Below are 18,016 nucleotides of genomic sequence, written 5' to 3'. Positions count from 1 at the left end.
GAGCCACTGGGGATAAAGGTTTGATCTTTTAACATTTAAATCAGTCGGCATCGAAAACACAAGAGCAGCCAATTCACATGCAGTGGGTGTATTACTGTAAAATACACAGGGGTGCAGCTCTAATGATGAGCGTGAGGAACGAGACCTACGGAAATCCTTGTTAAGAGATCGGTTTACATTCACAACACTGAGACTAGGTTCAGGTGTAAATGAGACAGGTTTGGTTCGTTTTAGGGGGAAAATGTAAAAATATGCTGAAAGCCAAACTCTGTCAGCTTAGAAGAAACTAGCAGAGAACCGCATGTCTTCCAAGCATCGATTGACTGGTTGAACTAAAGCCACGCTTTGAAAAATGACACCAATTTTCACTAAGTGACGTGTTGGTGAGTGTGCTGAAATAAAACAATATTTATATTATAATTCCTCTCCGTCTCCACGTAAACCAGAAACGACGACAGAAAATCACTCCTCTTGATAGGATGGACGTGGGGATTTATTAGCATGAAGACATACAGACAAATGTTTGTTTTCTCGACACAGCCCTGTTTTCTGATTCTGTAATAACCACTTGCATGATTTATGAATTCACTAATTTCCAGGGTTTAACATCTGATTAAAAGAACTTTGTTTTCATATGTTTTACATTAATAACTGGTATCAAAAGGATTTTTAATCATATTTGAACAAACCTCTCAAGAACCAGATAAGTTTATTTGGATTTTGTCCTATTATTTATTCATTTATTTAGAATTTTCCATCTATTTGATAATGATCTTCAGAACGCCTAAAGAACTGAGAGAAGGACAGATTTGATTTTCTGGTTAATATTTTGGCACTAAGGGCAGCGGGGTCAGTGATATCCCAAACAATAAGAACATAAGGCCAAAGTCAGCAGCACACAGGGGTTAGAGCCGCTTTGTTTGCCTGCAGGCAAGTCTTTTATATCACAGGCTCCCCTGCTTTCATAATGAAATTATATCACAGCTGCCATCTCAAAAGGTACTTATAGCTTCTCAGAGGATAAAAAGCCCCCTGGACTGAACTAAGCCTAGCAAAATGTGTGAATAACATTAAGGGAAAAATCTGCTCTAAAATTACTGTGACATTTTTATATGTCTCACTTGGCCCATGTCCAGTGACAAGTGTTTAAAATAAAAATAGTAAATTATAACACCAAGAAAATCTAATATTCCTCCGTTTCCTCTTAGGAAAACAAATGAGTCATTTTGAATCTAAGACTCTGACTAACATTGCTGCTGCACGGGTTAGTGTCCCTGCTCAGCTGCATATATATATTTATATATGTGCTTATTAATTTACATGAGTGCTGGGGATGCCCTCTATAGAGTGAAAGTGATCTGAGTGGATTCCTCTGGCAGAGCACTGCGCTCTGGTTGCCCACACTGTAGGCTGAAGCGCCACAGAAACAGCCCAGCACTGCATGGCCACTCAACGTGCCAACCAGGCCAGTCGCTGACACTCCTTGGATATCACCCAGGAAAGGTACACTGAGAGGAAAAAAAGAAGCTTTGTGGCCATGGCAACTCTATTCATCTACCTTTCTGGACAGCTATCCAATGCAAAGGTGCCGTGAGGCCGTTTGGAGCGCGACAATTACGCTGGCTTTGTTAGGTATCCGCGATGTAAAATGTATGAAGCTCAAATATGATACCGGACATGTGTTTTCTTGATAATAAAAATCCAAACAAACAATTGAATTTGAATTACTCCTTTCCCACTAATCTTCTCCATATTTTATTGCTCACCAGGGAGAGCGAGAAGAAATTGTGTTGTTTTCCTATCTTTTATGAAATTTATGCATCGAAGCTGCCAATAAGAATTCAAATGAGTCTGAAATTATAGACGAGAGAGTGCTGAGCGCTGACAGTTGACGAGTATAATGAGAATGTTGCCATCCAAAAGTGATGTCTGTGAAATGGAGCTGGCCGTCTATATGAAAAGCAAACAGACGGAGAAAGTGAGCGAACACGTCAGGTGATTTTTGTAATTCTTCTTTTTCCCCCTTTGAGCGGAGCCCCAGAGCGGGAAAAAGCTCTGCCCCGGAGAGAGTTTCCAGAGCTGAATGAAGAAGGATGTCGAATACAAGACTGAGTCACATGAAGGCAGGCTGCCGGGGAAAGTCATCCACACTATTTATACTGCTTTGGCCTTCCCATAGTTTTGCACATCTGCAAGCCACTTTGAAACCCCATCTATCTGAATGTGAGCGATGCCCACTCTGTCCTCGCTGGGGGCCTTGCTAATTCTTTCCACCTTTAAATACAACCTTAACTCAGCTTCCTTTACCTTCAGCTAGACAGAGAATTCTGGACTCGCATGAAAGACTTAAATGCAGTCATTATTAAAGTAGCTACAAGCAAGAGTGCTATAGTTATTATGAACGTCAAATCCTATTCTGAGAGCAGTAGAGTGCTTGGAAGTGATGTGAGAGAAGGGGGGAAGGAAACACAGCTTCCTTTATTCTCTCTAACGGCTTGTTCAAAGTGTAAATCCCTCTCTTCACTCCTTTGTCCCTCTTCTGAGCACTGCATTTGCTGTTCAGTTGCTGCGAGACGTGGCAAGCTTATTTACTTATCCGTTCCCCATTAATTAAAACATTTGTAGTGACAAACGCGGAAGTAGTCACATTAGCGCCTAGTTTACACCCACTTTCCCCCGACTCTGGACCGAGACAGAGGAAGACGCAGGCGCTAATGGAGAAGAGACGCACAGGTGCACTTGTACGCAACAGACATAAAAATAAATAAAAAGAAAATAACTTTAACATATGCTGCCAGGATTTCTGAACCCAGTGACAGCAACTTATTTAAATACAGACAGTTAATTAGACTGTAAGTCTGAAAAAAATGTAAGTATGGAAAAAAGCCAGAAAGACAAAAGTAAACATAATGCTACAATAAAAGGAGTAGCTTACAGTCAGTAGCTCGTCCATACTGTGCTCAGCACTGGGAACGGCACCCCCCTCCCAACTCGACCCCCATATATTCACTCTGTTATTTCAGGGAACAAAAGACGGGCTCTCGAGGCCATGGGTGGATCCACGAAAGGAAGAAAGGAGTCCTGCTCCTGGTCCTGGCTGAATAGGAGGCTTTCACACTTAGAGAGGCCTGTTTACTCTCCCTCAATAATGGCTCTAATTTTCTGATCATTATTGAGTAATTCCATCCACCCCCATACCCAGCGTTTAATGCTTTCTCTCATCGCTCACAGCAGCACGTTCTTGTCTCCATCCTCGGGCCCCGGGTCTGCATCCCGAAAGACGTACAACTGATTTCTTCAGTCAGCCCACAACCCTCACCTCCACTCTGCCTATGCAGATGTGTGCATACGCCAAAACACATTAAGAAGAAGAAAACAAGCAAACCAGGAAATATTCAGAATTGCTCATTTGCCAGTAACATTTTTCCTGACTGGTTCTCCGCTCTGATTGGAGAGGAGCTGTGCTTCATCCTCCATTTTGTTTTGGACCTGAATCCACAGAAGCACGCTGAGTAAGAAAAAAAGAGCTGTGGAAAATATTTTTCACAAAAATAAAAGAACACGTCTGGTAACACGATAGCCATTTTATTCAACGCGCCGACATCCCAGCAAAACAAGACCCGAACGTTCTCGACGTTCGTCTTTTCTGACAGCCCGCTGTGAGAAAGCATCCACGGGAGCGGCGGTGGCTGGGGCGTAAGGGGACGTGCAGAGGGGAAGAAGTGTTAAGCGAAAACAAGGATACAGGGGGAAAATGTTAAAATGAGAGAGAAAGAAAAGGATCAGAAGGAGAGAAGTTGGCAGGGACTGTGTGTCGGTTTGAAAAGCTGGCACCTCCTAAACAGAGCTGCAGCTTTGGGTGCCAAATGCTGCCAACCAGCCCCACTAGCCTGAATATGTGCCCTCCCTCTCTCTTTGTTTTCAGCATGGCATTTTCCATTATCTTTATTCTACGCTTTTCTTTTTACTTTATATCAGCGCTCAATATCATCCTAACAGCAACCACTGACATTTATTACCATTAAATGGGAGAATAAATGAAGCAGGGGTGAAAATATTTATTAATCTCCACATTATTAGCGTTCATTTGTGGTTATTTAAGGGGATTTTGTTTGCGTATAATTGCTCATTTTTTACTTTTAAATGAAAGATGTGCGCACGGAGGAGACGGCGGATTCGCCGCTGTTTTCCGCTCCGGTTTTTTTTCCGTGTGGAAAGAGCTATCCCAATTACAGGGCAAGTCTCCGTGCATGTGCTCTGCTCCGCTGGACCGAGGCAACAAGGCGCGAGGCGGACCGATCAGAATCTGGCTGCTGGGAAATGGCCCAGAAAAAGACGCTCGCTTCGCTCTTTTCCGTCCTTTCTACACATCACTTCTCCGCTCCTCCTGCTCTTTGCCCCTCGGCTCAGGCGTTAGCAGCCAGAGCTCCTGTGCGGGGATACCTATGTTTTTAGCGGATGGACAGACTTCAAGCCTGGCGCCTGCACAGAGAAAAGAGAAGATCGGTCATGCAAATGCAAAACAGTGGAACTGAAGAGACGAAAAATAATACACGGAGGAGAAACATGGGGGGAGACGTCTAATTTGTGTTTGCTCTGTAGAGGAAAGCAAAGAAGCTGTGAAGTAAAAATAAAGCTCAATAAGCTGAATAGCCTATTTATTTTTATTGCTTTTGTTTACTCTACTCATTAATCCATATTATTAAGTCATTTAATTTCTTGAGAATTAAATAAATTTCTGCTCGTTAAATCCAAAAAAGTGAGCTAAGCTGCTAAACAGACACCATGGCTTTTATTTATTAACCTTAATTACACCAATAATTAAAAACCACTGTACAGTGAAATTAGGAAATAAAGCTACTCTTTGTTGCACTTTCTGCTACAAGGAATTTTTCTATTCCCGAAGTTAAGACCCGACCTTCATTTCAAATTGCACATAATTCAATCATACACTCAGCCTTTTGTGTATCTTTTCCAGGATTATTCACTAAACTGGATAATTACAGTGAATATGAAGCAGGTTGGCCTGCTCCCAAGCCCATAGAGCAGCACGGCGGTCGGACCTATAGAACGGGGAGAGATGTGAGGGAGAACGGTTAAAGGAGGTCAGAGGATCGAGCATTAGCGCAACCGCCTCGGAAGCCCGATTGCACGGAGTAATCCTTTTACCAGCGATTCCTTACACTCCGCACACTCCCCTCTTCTTTTCACTTTTCCTCTCTGTGACACACGCACGCATTAAAAAAAAAAAGCTGGAAAAACGAGGGGTTCTGAAAATAGGCCCGGACGCCACAGCGCACATTAAAACGCGGCAGCGTCACTGACGCTGTGCTGTCATGTCAGAGGGGCTTGCAGATGCTCAAACTTTATTGGACGCATTATTTCAAATGACAACAAAGCGTAAGAAAGTTTCCGTTGAAAGCGTCGGAGCAGCAGTGTTTTTCACGCCACATGAATGCGGCTCCCTCGGCGCCGACACTCTCTGTTCCTCCGTCGGCCCGGGTTACGGAGCCGTGCCAGAACGCTGGAGCGCAATTCTGCGCTCCATCCAGAAATCTCTGTTCTGCGCAACACGCAGATCCAAGAAAGAGAAGACAGAGTATTTTTCCTGCTTTAACCATTACACCTCCTCCTTCTCTTCTGCTTCTGCAAACACTCAGCCGACGGCAAACATAACACGACTGCTACTTCTGCTTTAATATTCCAGCGTATTGCCTCTATGGACCGAGCTTGTGTGTAATAAAACAAATCCCACTCTTTCCTGTTTGCTTTTTTTCTTTATTATGTAACTGCATCTGATAATTTTACCTCCTTTTTGAAGCTCAGGATATTGGGCGAAGCAGATAAGATGTGTTTGATGGATTTAGCATGACGTGGAGGCGTTAAGTCTCTCAGTCTGGCTGTCTGTCTCTTTGTTTGTCTCTATTAAAAGAGATTCTCTTGGTCATTTGTAATGTCGCGACGACGCACAAAGACACACTGATGGGTAAATGAATGTCTCGGATTTGTGTTTGCGCCATAGCAGCATGGAGATACGGCGTTGTCTGGCACGCGTAGTTGGCTTTCGGACCTGCCCCGGGCACCTCTCTGGTCTGTCTGTCTCCAGCACAGAGACCAGATATGGAGGCTGCACTTGCAGAAACATCTTTTTATCATAACAGCACAAGTAATGAAAGCCGTATGAGGCTGATCGGGCTCCAAAAATGACTAATGCTGGAACTGTGCAGCCTCGTCAGACGGACAAATATGGAACACGTCGCTCGAAAAAACATGACCTGAGCCGGGCGTCTCTAGGTGGAGGACGGCCCGCAGCGCCCAACTGGCGAGCCAGACTTTCCTTTTCGACAGACTCGTGATCAAAGATGAGATCAGACCCACCACCCCACCTCTTCCTCATCCCCGATTTCCCTTGCTTCCTCCACATCCCTGAGCCATTACTGCTGCCATCGAATGCAGCACAATCAGTGAAAAGAAAATTAACCACTTTTGGGATCCGACTCTCGTTACTGCCTGACAATTATGTCATGCTCTGCGCTTGTGTGCAGGCAGGTACTTGTCAAAAAGAAAATGATCAGGCTCGTTTTGTGATTAGCGGGACCTTGCTCTTGAAGCTGTGGTGCAGTAGTGCAGATCAGAGTCCATCAGCTTTGATCTGTCCCTGCCCCGCCTGCGAGGGCCGAAGTCTATAATTGGACAAAAGCAGACACATACTGTACTGTAGGGAAGCAGAAACAGAGGGGGGGTGGGGGTTAGTGAGCGTGCGTGTGACTGTGTATGTGTGTGTCAATCACGCCGCATGAAAGCAGATCCACCCCCCCGCCGAACAGCTGGCGACAGTGACATCAGTGGGGACGAGAGAGCTGAAACACGACGGCGGGGACGAGCTGGGTGAGACGGCTGCGGTCCAATCATCGGGCCTAGCAACTGATAACTTCCGCAAGACACAGACACCCTGGGAAGGGGAGCTAAGAATAAAACTGTAACGCTGCCACCCCAAAGGTTAGAATGGAGCCACTGTCTGCCTGTCCTCTGGCTAACCCGCGCCAGCATGCTGGAACAACACAGCGACTTGCGCTTACAAAAGGTGGACGCTTTTTCATTTTAGTTACCGCACACATTCTCCCCATTCTTGACCAGTTGTTAGTGCAAGGTGGCTGCACGGAAAAAGCAGCGCTGCTTCTCTCACATGCAGTAGTAAACCAAATACAAGCCACTTGGCCTTAAAAAAAAGATTAGAAAGAAAAGAAATCCCATAAAGATTTATGGAAAAATACTCACATGTGTACAAATAAGATGAAATACTAATGAAATGCACAAAGGCCAGAAAGGAGACGGGCTAGTGCATCACATCGATGGGGGCGAGCGGCTGCTGGATTCTGGCACAGAGTTGTCAGGGAAAAAAACTCTAAGGAGCACCAGGCTGCGCTGGGAGCTAATCTGAGCCGCGGTTTGCCATGCCACATTGTGGAACAGGAAGGGGCGCTCACGGAGGCCCCGCAAAACTCAAGCAGAGTTACACACTGGGCTGAAAGGAGCCTGGCATGGGGGATTCTGTCACAGAGGAACGCTGCACCTCCCTGCCAAGGAGAAGAATTAAGGCCCTGTAACTGTATGCCAGTCTGTCATAAGAGAGCCCGAGATAATAGGAAATGGCTGAAGAAGAGGAGAGTGACTGTGTGTGTGTGTGTGTGTGTGTGTGTGTGTGTGTGTGTGTGTGTGTGTGTGTGTGTGTGTGTGTGTGTGAGATGATTTACACCTGCAAACACCTGACAGAAACAGACAGCTACATCAAGTGACGACAACAAATAAAATATATAAAATAGACCAAATTATATATGAATGTGGCTAAAACTGTAATCACAGCTAACAGTGGTAAAGCTGGGCTTCAATTATAAATACATTAGCCTAAATTATACTATAAATCATCCAGCACATTCAGGCATCTACAACAGGAGTGCTACTACTATTACTACTATATTCTAATAGAGACATTTTTAAACATTAGTGTGTTTAAAAGGACAATTTAAATTCACTTGTGTCAGGAAAATTAAGCTTCAGGCACATCAAATTCTCACTGCAGTAATTAAATGGAATTTAATTGAACAGAATATAATTTTCTTTGTTTTTAAATGTTTTTGTTTTTTGCAAAAGTAGTTACAACATATTTAATAATTTTATATCCAGATCAGCATTTGTTGCTATTTATTTTCCAAAGTGGATTTGCATTCCTAAAATTACCTGAGAAATGAAATTAGGTTGAAATAACTACAGCTGTGAAGTGCAACAAAATGAGACATGCAAATATTATATTTCACAGCGTTGATCGCTGCCCTCACACGAGTACACATGTGGCTTTGTATACATGTTACACCAAAATATTTTTACCGCCTCTATTTCAACTTCACCATCACAGCAGAAAACACGTGTGGATGTAATAAACGCGAAACGTCTCACTGCTGTAAACACAAACGTGTGTGTGACTGTGTGTGTGATCAGTTCGCTCAGAAGAACAACGCAAGGCGCAGCTTGGGTGTTTGATCGAGAGCTCCTGAGCGAGAGTCTGTCCACTTGAGTGTGTGTGTGTGTGTGTGTGTGTGTGTGTGTGTGTGTGTGTGTGTGTGTGTGTGTGTGGCGTTAGGCTGAGGCTGCAGACAGGCTGACTCTCTCTCTGCCTCCTAAACTACCTGGGACTGGGCCAGCTGTCACTGCGCTCTCCAGACCACCACACACACACACAAAAGAAACCCACAAAAACACCACACTGCTACTGATACACAACAACCCCACAACACACATGGATTACAGACACATGACAAACTGCCTGTCGTGCGCGCACACGTGTGCACATGCGTGCACACACAGATAAACAGGTTTGCAGATGCTTTTGTTTACAGATGGCACTGAAAAACATGCACATTTGGATTTAGACAAATTTGTGCACAAATACTTGAACAAATGTACCAATGCAAACATATCTCTAGGTAAACACAGGTTTTAAGCCTGACTGTCAGATTCTCTGAATCTCTTTAAACCAGATAGAAACATTGAGAGGAAAACTTTTTTTTAGGACTATACGCTGCAGACTTTAAATATCAAGACGTGGTCTTTATCTCAGTGCTGACTGGGTTTATCAAAGCCTGGCACTAGATCAGCTTGGTACATAGTGGAGGGCAGGGTCTAATCTGTGACTTACATGCCAAAGAGTGTGTGACAAAACACATGACCTGTGTGTATGTGTGTGTATAACAACCACATAAACGGTGGGAAAAACGGTTCTTCTACAGGTATCACATACCTGGTGTGTGGACGAAGTAGGCCAGGTAGAGATCCAGCTCCTTGACCGTCACCCCAATGTGGTGTGGCTGGACACACAGGCCGTGGTTGGAGCACTGGGGTGACTTGACCAGACGCTCGCCGTCCGTGCTCTCCAGGGGGCTGCCCTTAAACAGGATGACCATCACCAGGTCCAGCCTCCACACCTTGTCGGCCTGGCGGAGGCAGTCGATGCGGCGGATCTTGCCCTTCTGGTCGGGGTTGGACAGCACGCAGCAGGGGGGCTTCTTCCCCGTGATGGTGAGCACAAAGTCCTCGCGGAACTCAGGCCGGATGTCCTTGCGGAGCTTGGCCAGCAGGCGCGAGGCCCACTTCTGCTTGATCTCTGGCTTCTCCCCAAGCAGCTCATCCTTCACCGCGCGCTCCTCATCCTTGGTCATCCTCTTTTCGTGCTTCTTGAAGTACTTGCGTTTACGGGCCTGCAGGTTGAACCAGGTGTAGGAGAAGGCACGGACATGGGGGAGAAGGGCCTCAATGAAGGGATGAAATTCATCCTGATGAGAGAGAAAAAGATGCGGCGTTAGGAGGCTGTAAAAAATTTTTTTTTTTAAATGCCTTTTCTTTTTTTTTTAAGTTGTAAAATTAGAGGTTTTTCAAAACTTTTAATGAAAATGCCAAAATGTTTAATAATACTAAACGTGTTGTGGGAATAATGAAAATACTGATGATTATCAATTAATTTAAATTCAAATCAAAAAGCTATTCAAATAACTGCCATTAAAATGTTAAAATTATTTCTCATTTCCAACATTCAGACTCAAATAAAAATAAAGCATGCAGGAAAACCAGGAAAAAATCATCCTTACAATAGCATGCAAAGGTATAACACAAAGCATTTCAAAAATAAAATGTTCAAGACAATAAAGAAAAGACGACAGTTCACGAATTCAGATGAAAAACTGAGCCAAGTTGCGCTCCCGCTTTTCCTGCTGTAAAAAGAGAAGTTATTCTGCTGTACCATAATACCTTCACTACATATCTCTGGGCAACAAAGCCCAGATCTCGCCACAGCGTTCCTGTGCCAGGGTTGCCACACACCGGTCGCTCACCACCGCCAAGCTTTGCCGCCACTAGACCACTGTTGAAATGTGCCGCTAAAAGATCAGCCATACCATTTCCTATCTGCGCTACCATGCAAAGGGAGCTCCAACCAGACTCACATTTCCACAACAAACTGAAAGCAGACAGAAATCACCACAGAAAACCACACTGCTAGAGGAAGACAGACGGCCTGGTAGTTACCATTTTGCACTCTCATCATAAATTTGGCACAGCGTTTAAAGTGAAAAAAAAATCTCCTGCACCAGTTTTTTTTTCTCTTTCCTCCCGCGCTCCCCAATGTAAAGCAAGCGCTGGTTTTGGCAGGGTGTGGAGAATTAGCAGATGAAAAAAAGAAAAGAAAAAAAAACTTGGGGTGGGTGGGGAGGGTTATAATTTTTTAAAATTTGCAGAACACGCTGCTGAGCACAAACAGTGGACTCAAGTTTAAAAACACACACACACACCAAAAAAGATTTTAAGGGAGTCCTGCAGTAGGACGCTAGCCAGCAGTTCTTGAGACAAAAGCCAAAAATGACACAAAAAAGGACGGACAAAAAGTTGGAGCAAAACAAATAATAAACAGGTAAAAATGTAAATGTTAGAAAAAATGATTAGAAAAAGACTTTAACAGCGAGAATAAATGTACTCGAAAAAAAGAACAAAAATTCAACAGTCCTTTGTGAGTTCCAAATTTTTTTTAAAAATCTCGGAGGAAAAAAAAATCCTTGGCAAAATCTAATTGGTGGTGGTGTCTGTTCTGATCCCGGGCCCGGCACGAGCGCGCGCATGCACACACACTCTCTCGCAAACACACACACAGATGGGGGGGCCAGGGAGAGCAGAGCACAGAATAGGGAGGAAAAAAACAGAGAGCCGAATCAATGTTGGATGAGCGCATACGACCGCTGGCAAAGCCGAGTGCTGCTTCTTTTTTCCCCTTTTCTCTCCAACTCTCTCTCTTTCTCTTTCTCGCTCGCCGTCTCTCGTCCTCTCCGCGTTCTTTCCCTAACCATTGCTTGAGCCTTTGCCAACACGAGTAGGGCCCACCTATTTGGCAACAAGATGCCTGTAGCCCAGCCAATGCGTTAGCTTCAAGAGCTGAAAGGGAGGGAAAAGAGAAAGAGGAGAGAGGGTGGGAAGGGGGGAGGGAGGGGAGTAGTGGCAATGAGAGGGAGAGAGAGTGAGGAGGGGGTGGGGGGAGCAGGTGGGAGTGTAAGGGAGCGCGCAGCCATGTCCGACGCTGCACAATCTGCCAAATCGACAAGTTCCTCTCTGACACGGAGGCAAAGTTCAGGGGAGCAAGCCTTCTCCTGCACCAATCCCCACAGCCCTCAGCCTGCCTCCATCTTTACTATGGCCGCCACTGCTTCGTCTCCCTCTCACCCCACCGCCCTCACCTCCTCTGTGTCTCCCGCTCCCTCTCTCTGCCCCTTTCTCTGCTCGCATAATGCCACCTTGGCAGAGGATGGCAAAGCGAGAGAGAGGACACACAGCTTCAGAATCCCTCCAGACCCCACCACCGGCAGCTGCTCATGGGTTTACCACAGCAAACAAAGAGGGAGAAACAAACCCGGGCAGCCACACTCCTCCTCTCGCTGCACACTCGCAAAATGAATGACGAGATGATTTAGAGGCACAGATACAGAAATTGTTACAGAATTTAAAGGGGTGGGTGGGGTGTGGGGGTGAAGGCAGGAGAGGAACCAGAATTTGCCTCAGCTGTTTTTGTTTGTTTTCTGTTTTTAAGCAGCACAGCTAGCATGAGGACGAAATCCCAGAGCCCGAATCGGCTCCGTACGTATCCCCGAACACCCCCCGCCCTGGGAGGTTTCTGCAGTTCAGTATCGGAGCGGAGATGACTGCCGTGTTGCCTCATCGTAAAGCACGTTGTTCAGGGCTACATCTGCTTGGCAGGCAGCTTGAGTGAAGGTGGTGGTGCTGAATCACTGACCAGTGCAATAAACCTGAAACATAGCATCAGGAGACCTGCACCACAATCAGATGGAGTCAGCAAGGACGAAGAATGCATGTAGAGTTGAAAATATCTGCTGATAAATTCATGGGAAATTATCTGGAAACGGCCACCTTGAAGCAAAACTGCCAAACACTTTCGGGTCTAAGCTTTGCAAAAAATTGGGGTATTGATACATTTATCATAAATGATATTAAACTAACATTAGACAAGCTTTCGGCATCTAACAGACTAAATGGAAATAAATGGAAATAATCACTAGTTTCAGCTCTGAACGAGTGTCAGTCAGGGCTGCACCTGCTCAGCAGACAGATAGTGGGAAGGTGCAAGTGCTGCTGAATCACAGACCAAGAGCAGAGGATCAGGACTCCAGATCTCATGCAATAAAATGACGCCACATTCAGATGGAGTCAAAAATGTACAGAACAAGAACTAAAAAATGCCTGGGTTCATCTATTTAATATTAGGAACTGGATGGTTTCCGTTGTCATATATGACTGAAATGAGCAATTCTCAGTGTGTAAGGTTGGGAAGCACAAGCAGTAGAAATTCAAGTATTTCTAATGGTCATTTTTTGACAGTTTCTGGCTTTAACAGACAAAATCAAACGGAAACAATTGATAGTTGCAGCTTTAAACGGGTGCCTTCAGCAATTATTTAAATTGATATATTCCTCTGTTACATGACAAGCATTGAAGAAAAGACCACGGTTAGTCAACTTTAAGTTCTAGCAAGTCTTTAAATGATGATTTCATGAGAAGAGGCCCGCAGACTGTCAAAGGTCATACAATCGCACCATTCTGTCAAGGCTGAACATCCTCCACACAGCAATGAGAGCCCGTAATGAAACACTGACGCTCACCCATCATCTGCTAACACAGCGAAGGACGGCACACCTCCACATTTATCTCCAATCAGCCAAAAGTTTGATATATCGCTGGATAACGTAACAAAAGAACCTCACCGTGGAGTATGACTGTGTTTGGCATCACTGTCAAGATATATTTGCATCCATCACCACCTGCACAAAGTTAGTGTAGCAGGAGGAGATAACTGACACTTGAATGCATTTTTCAGTGTGTCTGCTTTTCAGTGGGAATTAAGGTTTTCTGGGTGACCTTGCCAAAATGCAAATAAACCACCATTCAAATGTCAGTGAAATTTGACTACAAGGAGTTTTAAGTCATTTTGTCTTCGCTATGCTGTTTGCCTTTCACTTGCTGAAGAAGTAGAAGAAAAAAAAACATATTTATGTTGTGCATATTTATTTTTCAGGAAGAAAACTGCAGAATTTTCTAAAGTCCCAGATTTTGAAAGGGGGGGGCAACCCCGTGCTTTCCATTTGCATGTCTGCACTATCTGCTGCTCCACACTACGCCTATATTGTGTAATCTTCATGTTGCTGTGTTGGAAGAACCTATATGGTTATTTAGGTCTGTCGAAGCGGCATAAACCCATCATGGAAAGTGTCTCAGGGTTAATCTTCTTACCCGGAAATTAAATTAGGGCCACATGCGCGTGGCCTTTAGCTTTAATTATTAGCCTATTATCAATTAGCAGTCGGAGGTGACGGGGTTTACTCAGTGATATTATTATTATTACTTTATTTATTAATTATTATTAATAATAATAATTAAAAAAAATATGAATACGAAATACATGCTCTGCTTCAAACGTACCAGTTTGCGTCGTTTCACCTCAACTAACCGTCCCCTTAAAAGACCCCGGAAAAAACCGCTGCTGTGACCAAACAAATGCGAGTTTCATAAACACACCGATATCCACCCAGTAAAAGGCACGGCTTATTTTCTAACCACCGTTTTCTCTGGCTCAAAACCACCCAGGCCCCAATAATAAGAGCCAAAACAATTAAAGCTGCGCCATCACTTTCTTCTTCTTCTGCTACCACTTATTTTTTCTTCTTCTTCTTCTTCTCTGCCATAAAAGGGAACTTAAAATACAAATGTTTAAATAAATAAATAAAACAGTGCCGATATCGTTGACGGACCCTGGCAGGAAAAAACATGTAAATTAAAAAAAATAGAAAATCTGGAGACGGCCTGGCACATCCCCCGCAAGCTACACATTTGTGCTACACCGTTACTGAAACCCCGACGTCAATTAATACCGAGAGAGGAGACCCTGAAACACCCAGATATGTATTTCAAATGTAGCCTGTCAAGCAGATGCAGTGCCAGCACGGCTCTGAATGACCCGGGACGCGGTTCAGCATATGGAATTCAGTTCAGGTTTCGCGACATTAACGCATTTCCCCCTTAAATCTTTAAATTTGCTTTTTTCCCTCCCCCAGTTATCGTATATAAAAATAAACACTTGGCCCACTCAGAGTCGATAACCCCAAATTAAAGCAATTTGTATTTATAAATCAGAGATCACAGTTTCAATCGCGAAGGTTTCGGCTTTTTATTCAAACTGAAATAAAAAAAAAAATTAAAAATAGTCTAATCGTCCACATAAAAGCCACAGCTGAACGCTGCCTATGACAAGACAAAAGAAATGATTTTTAAGTCCTTTATTTTTCCAATTCTCCGCACGTCTGACAGAGACTGAGAGGAGTTGGCTGCCAACTTCAGATTAACTCTTTCAGCAAGGACAGAAAAGGCTCTTAACTGTGAAAAACATCCCAGAGTTGGATTCATTAGTGCTCCTTTGCATTTTAAGCTCCGTTTGAATAAACAATGGAGGAGTCCATCATTTTAAGATAATTGATATCTTATTGTATTTTTTTCATTCATTAATAATTAAAACATTATTGACAAAAACATACTAAATATAATGTCACTATTCTATTTAATTTAGTCGAATCTAATCTAAAACTAAATTAGTTTTGCTTTTTTTGCTTTTTGGCATTTTTCAGTCACCGTCAGCACCTCAATACATAATTTCTGAGTATTTGTGTCTTTGTATGTGGTTGCCATAAAAAAAGGATAAATCAAGACTCAATCAACCAAGAAGCTGAAGGCCGTCTCGCGTATTCACAATTCTTTTTTTCCTGTCCTTAAACAAAAACAGGTTGAATGCATGCAATTAAAAGTAACACGGCGATTAGAAGTGTCAGTTTGTGATTTTAGCCATCCAACTTTTCCAAGAAATGATGGCGGTGAAAGTGAGCTTTTGCTCTAAAGTCCAGATCCTACAGCCAAATAATCAAAACTCTGGCACAATGAAATGCTTTTCTTTTTTTCTTTTCTTTTGCATTTTTTTTGTTATGATAAATCTCTGGCTTGAATTTTGTTTAACAAACAAAAGTGTTTGCCATGCCCAGAATACGACAATGACTTGTCTACATCAGGTAACTTTCACATAAGACCCACAAAACCCATGATAGTAAAACTCTTTCTGAACCCAGCAGCAGGTCCTCCCATCATGTGGCACCTGACCTCGTGGAGGCCTCACTGCATCTCATTAGGCCAATTAAGCCAGTAGTGTGCACAACCCGAGGGCCTTCCAGCTGCCTGGCCCCTTCATTAAGGGGAAGCTCTGGGCTGGCGGGGCTCGGCTGCATCCTCTCCTGACCACCTGAGTGTCCCTGACCCGGACGAAGCCTGACACTGGTTCCCCCACTGACCCCTGGCTGACAGAGAGCCAGGGTGTGAGGAAGGTGTTGGAGGAGAAAAGGGTTAGGAGGGACGCAGAGGAGATTCAGTCATTTATTTTAGAGTGCAAAAATGTTAGAGGCCTGTGAGAGTGAGGATGAGGCAGTCAGGTGTACATTTCGAGAAGGAGGAAAGCACTTGGAGTATTCTAGCTGCATTTTAAAATTTCACAGATTGGTGCTAAAGTGTGAAGAAACTGTTTCCCCTGATGCCACAAAGTATGCCATCCTTTGGTTGATGGTCTATACTGTAATGAATCGGCCCACTGCATGACCCTCTGCTGTTATCATCCACGGTAATCATTCCTGGCTCAGGGTAACATTAAAAAAAAAAGGGGGGGGGGGGGGGGTATCTCGGAGCACCCTTTACTCTGTTTCTTTAGCAAGCGAGTGATGCGTAGAGATCCATGGAGCTCACGCCGTGCATTGGTTGCACTTATCTGAGTTTACAAACCAGCATGTTACTATGTGTGAAAAATCTGCAAGCAATTTGTGGTGGCTGCGTGCTAACGTGCCTGGGGTGGGGCGGGGTGAGGTGGAAGAGGGGCTGAAGAGAAGAAGAGGCACGCACGGCACATTCCAGTCCCCACAAAGAGCTGCTCCGCTCACCCGGATTGCACTCCAAAATGGTCCTGGGCCCTTTGGAGCGTTGGCGTTAACACGAACACTCAACTTTTTAAGTGAAACTGCGCAGCGCAGACTGAATGTGAATACACACGAAGAGCACAACTAAACACACCTCATCTGTAAGTGTTGAAGCTGATGACTTGAGGCTATTTTGTTTTGTGGATTCTCAGCAGAGAGTTTATAAAACAATATTTGTTCCCGCTCGAGGTGGTATAACACAAGTAGAGGCGTGCAGATGTACTTGGATGAAGACGTCAGTATCGCTGAGCGAGGACAGAGGAGTGGGGTAATGCACTCCGATCTGCAACATACGTGCATGTCGCATCAGCCTGCTCGGTAACATGTGGATTGTGGCGATGTCACACTCTGGACTCACCTTTGAAACCATGACATCTCTGCAGCCTGGAGCTCCAGGCATGCATTAATGCACATGCAATCGCATGCTCCAAAACCCTTTCCCCTGCCTAGAAAGAATGCTGGATGAAGAAACCGCCCTGCATCTCACTAACACGTGTGCGTGAGTGACTAACCATGCCGGGACAGGCCGACTCAGCACCACCACTACAGCCATGACTGAGTGTTTTCTCACTGTGCGAGCCAACAGACTACTGCTGCTCACACTGCAGCCAGTGACGGTGATACTACTGACCAGACTAAGACATTATGCCTTCTTTTTGTTGTTTTTGCCTCACCTCTTGTTAAAAAAAAGAGAAAAAAAAACACCACCAACTAATTCTCACAATTTCCCCAAGATCCAAATAAAAAAGCTGCCAAAGTGGCTGGTAGTGGAGACAAACTTACAAACCACAGCCAGCTTTTAGCAGCATTTGGCTGGTGGCGAGTGTTAATTTCCTACCCTGGTAAAAACCAGCTCAGTAATCGGTAAACACGTTGTGCCTGGCCTGCAACAAAGAAATGCATTTAGCAAATTCATTCTCTTTGATCCCACATTCCTATTTTGGTTTGATGGAAAGTGATACATTTTTGATGAGCAGGCTAGAAGTGAGATATCATGTCATTTGAACAGTCTATAAGCAGCCAGGCGCTCGTAGCCATCGCCATACACCACATTTATCTTTGATCTAGACAGTCTGGTTGACACACATCACAGAGAATTACAAGCAGACCGATTTATCAATAGGCTTAAAGCGGAGGGATGTTACACCATAACCCCTCTCATGAAAAGATCCCTTTTAGTATTTGGAATTAAAATTTCAACACTGCCCGAAATGAAAAGGATCTTCAGGTTCATGTGTTAACTTGCCGCCTAGCAAAGCTGTAGGGCTTTACTCCTCTTTTCAAAGACATGAGTGTGAAATGCCAAAGTCAGCCTTTCACACACTGCTGGGAGAAGAAAGTGAGCTGAAACAACACGATTGTGTTTTCAAACCGAGGCTCCGCTGTTTGTTGCCCGTTTGAAGGTAAAC

The 18,016-nt window shown here is 44.3% G+C and overlaps 1 protein-coding gene across 14 annotated transcripts in view; it reads right to left on the bottom strand.

Moving 5' to 3' along the window:
• The window catches only part of nfixb (nuclear factor I/Xb), a 135,184-nt gene that overhangs the window by 84,764 nt on the left and 32,404 nt on the right, over positions 1–18,016 (bottom strand). For 6 of the 14 annotated variants that reach the window (XM_082529186.1, XM_082529189.1, XM_082529192.1 and 3 more), the window contains one exon: positions 9,296–9,827. In XM_082529186.1, the coding sequence (XP_082385312.1) occupies positions 9,296–9,827 (532 nt within the window). Of the gene's footprint in view, positions 1–9,295; positions 9,828–10,299; positions 10,516–10,575; positions 10,691–18,016 lie in introns of those variants that run through there. The other 8 variants (XM_082529181.1, XM_082529188.1, XM_082529187.1 and 5 more) reach the window with 6 other exon arrangements.

The sequence above is a fragment of the Aulonocara stuartgranti genome, assembly GCF_965226115.1.
Source record: "Aulonocara stuartgranti genome assembly, chromosome: 4".
NCBI classification, from domain to species: Eukaryota; Metazoa; Chordata; class Actinopteri; order Cichliformes; family Cichlidae; genus Aulonocara; species Aulonocara stuartgranti.
This window is presented reverse-complemented; position numbering and strand designations above follow the sequence as displayed.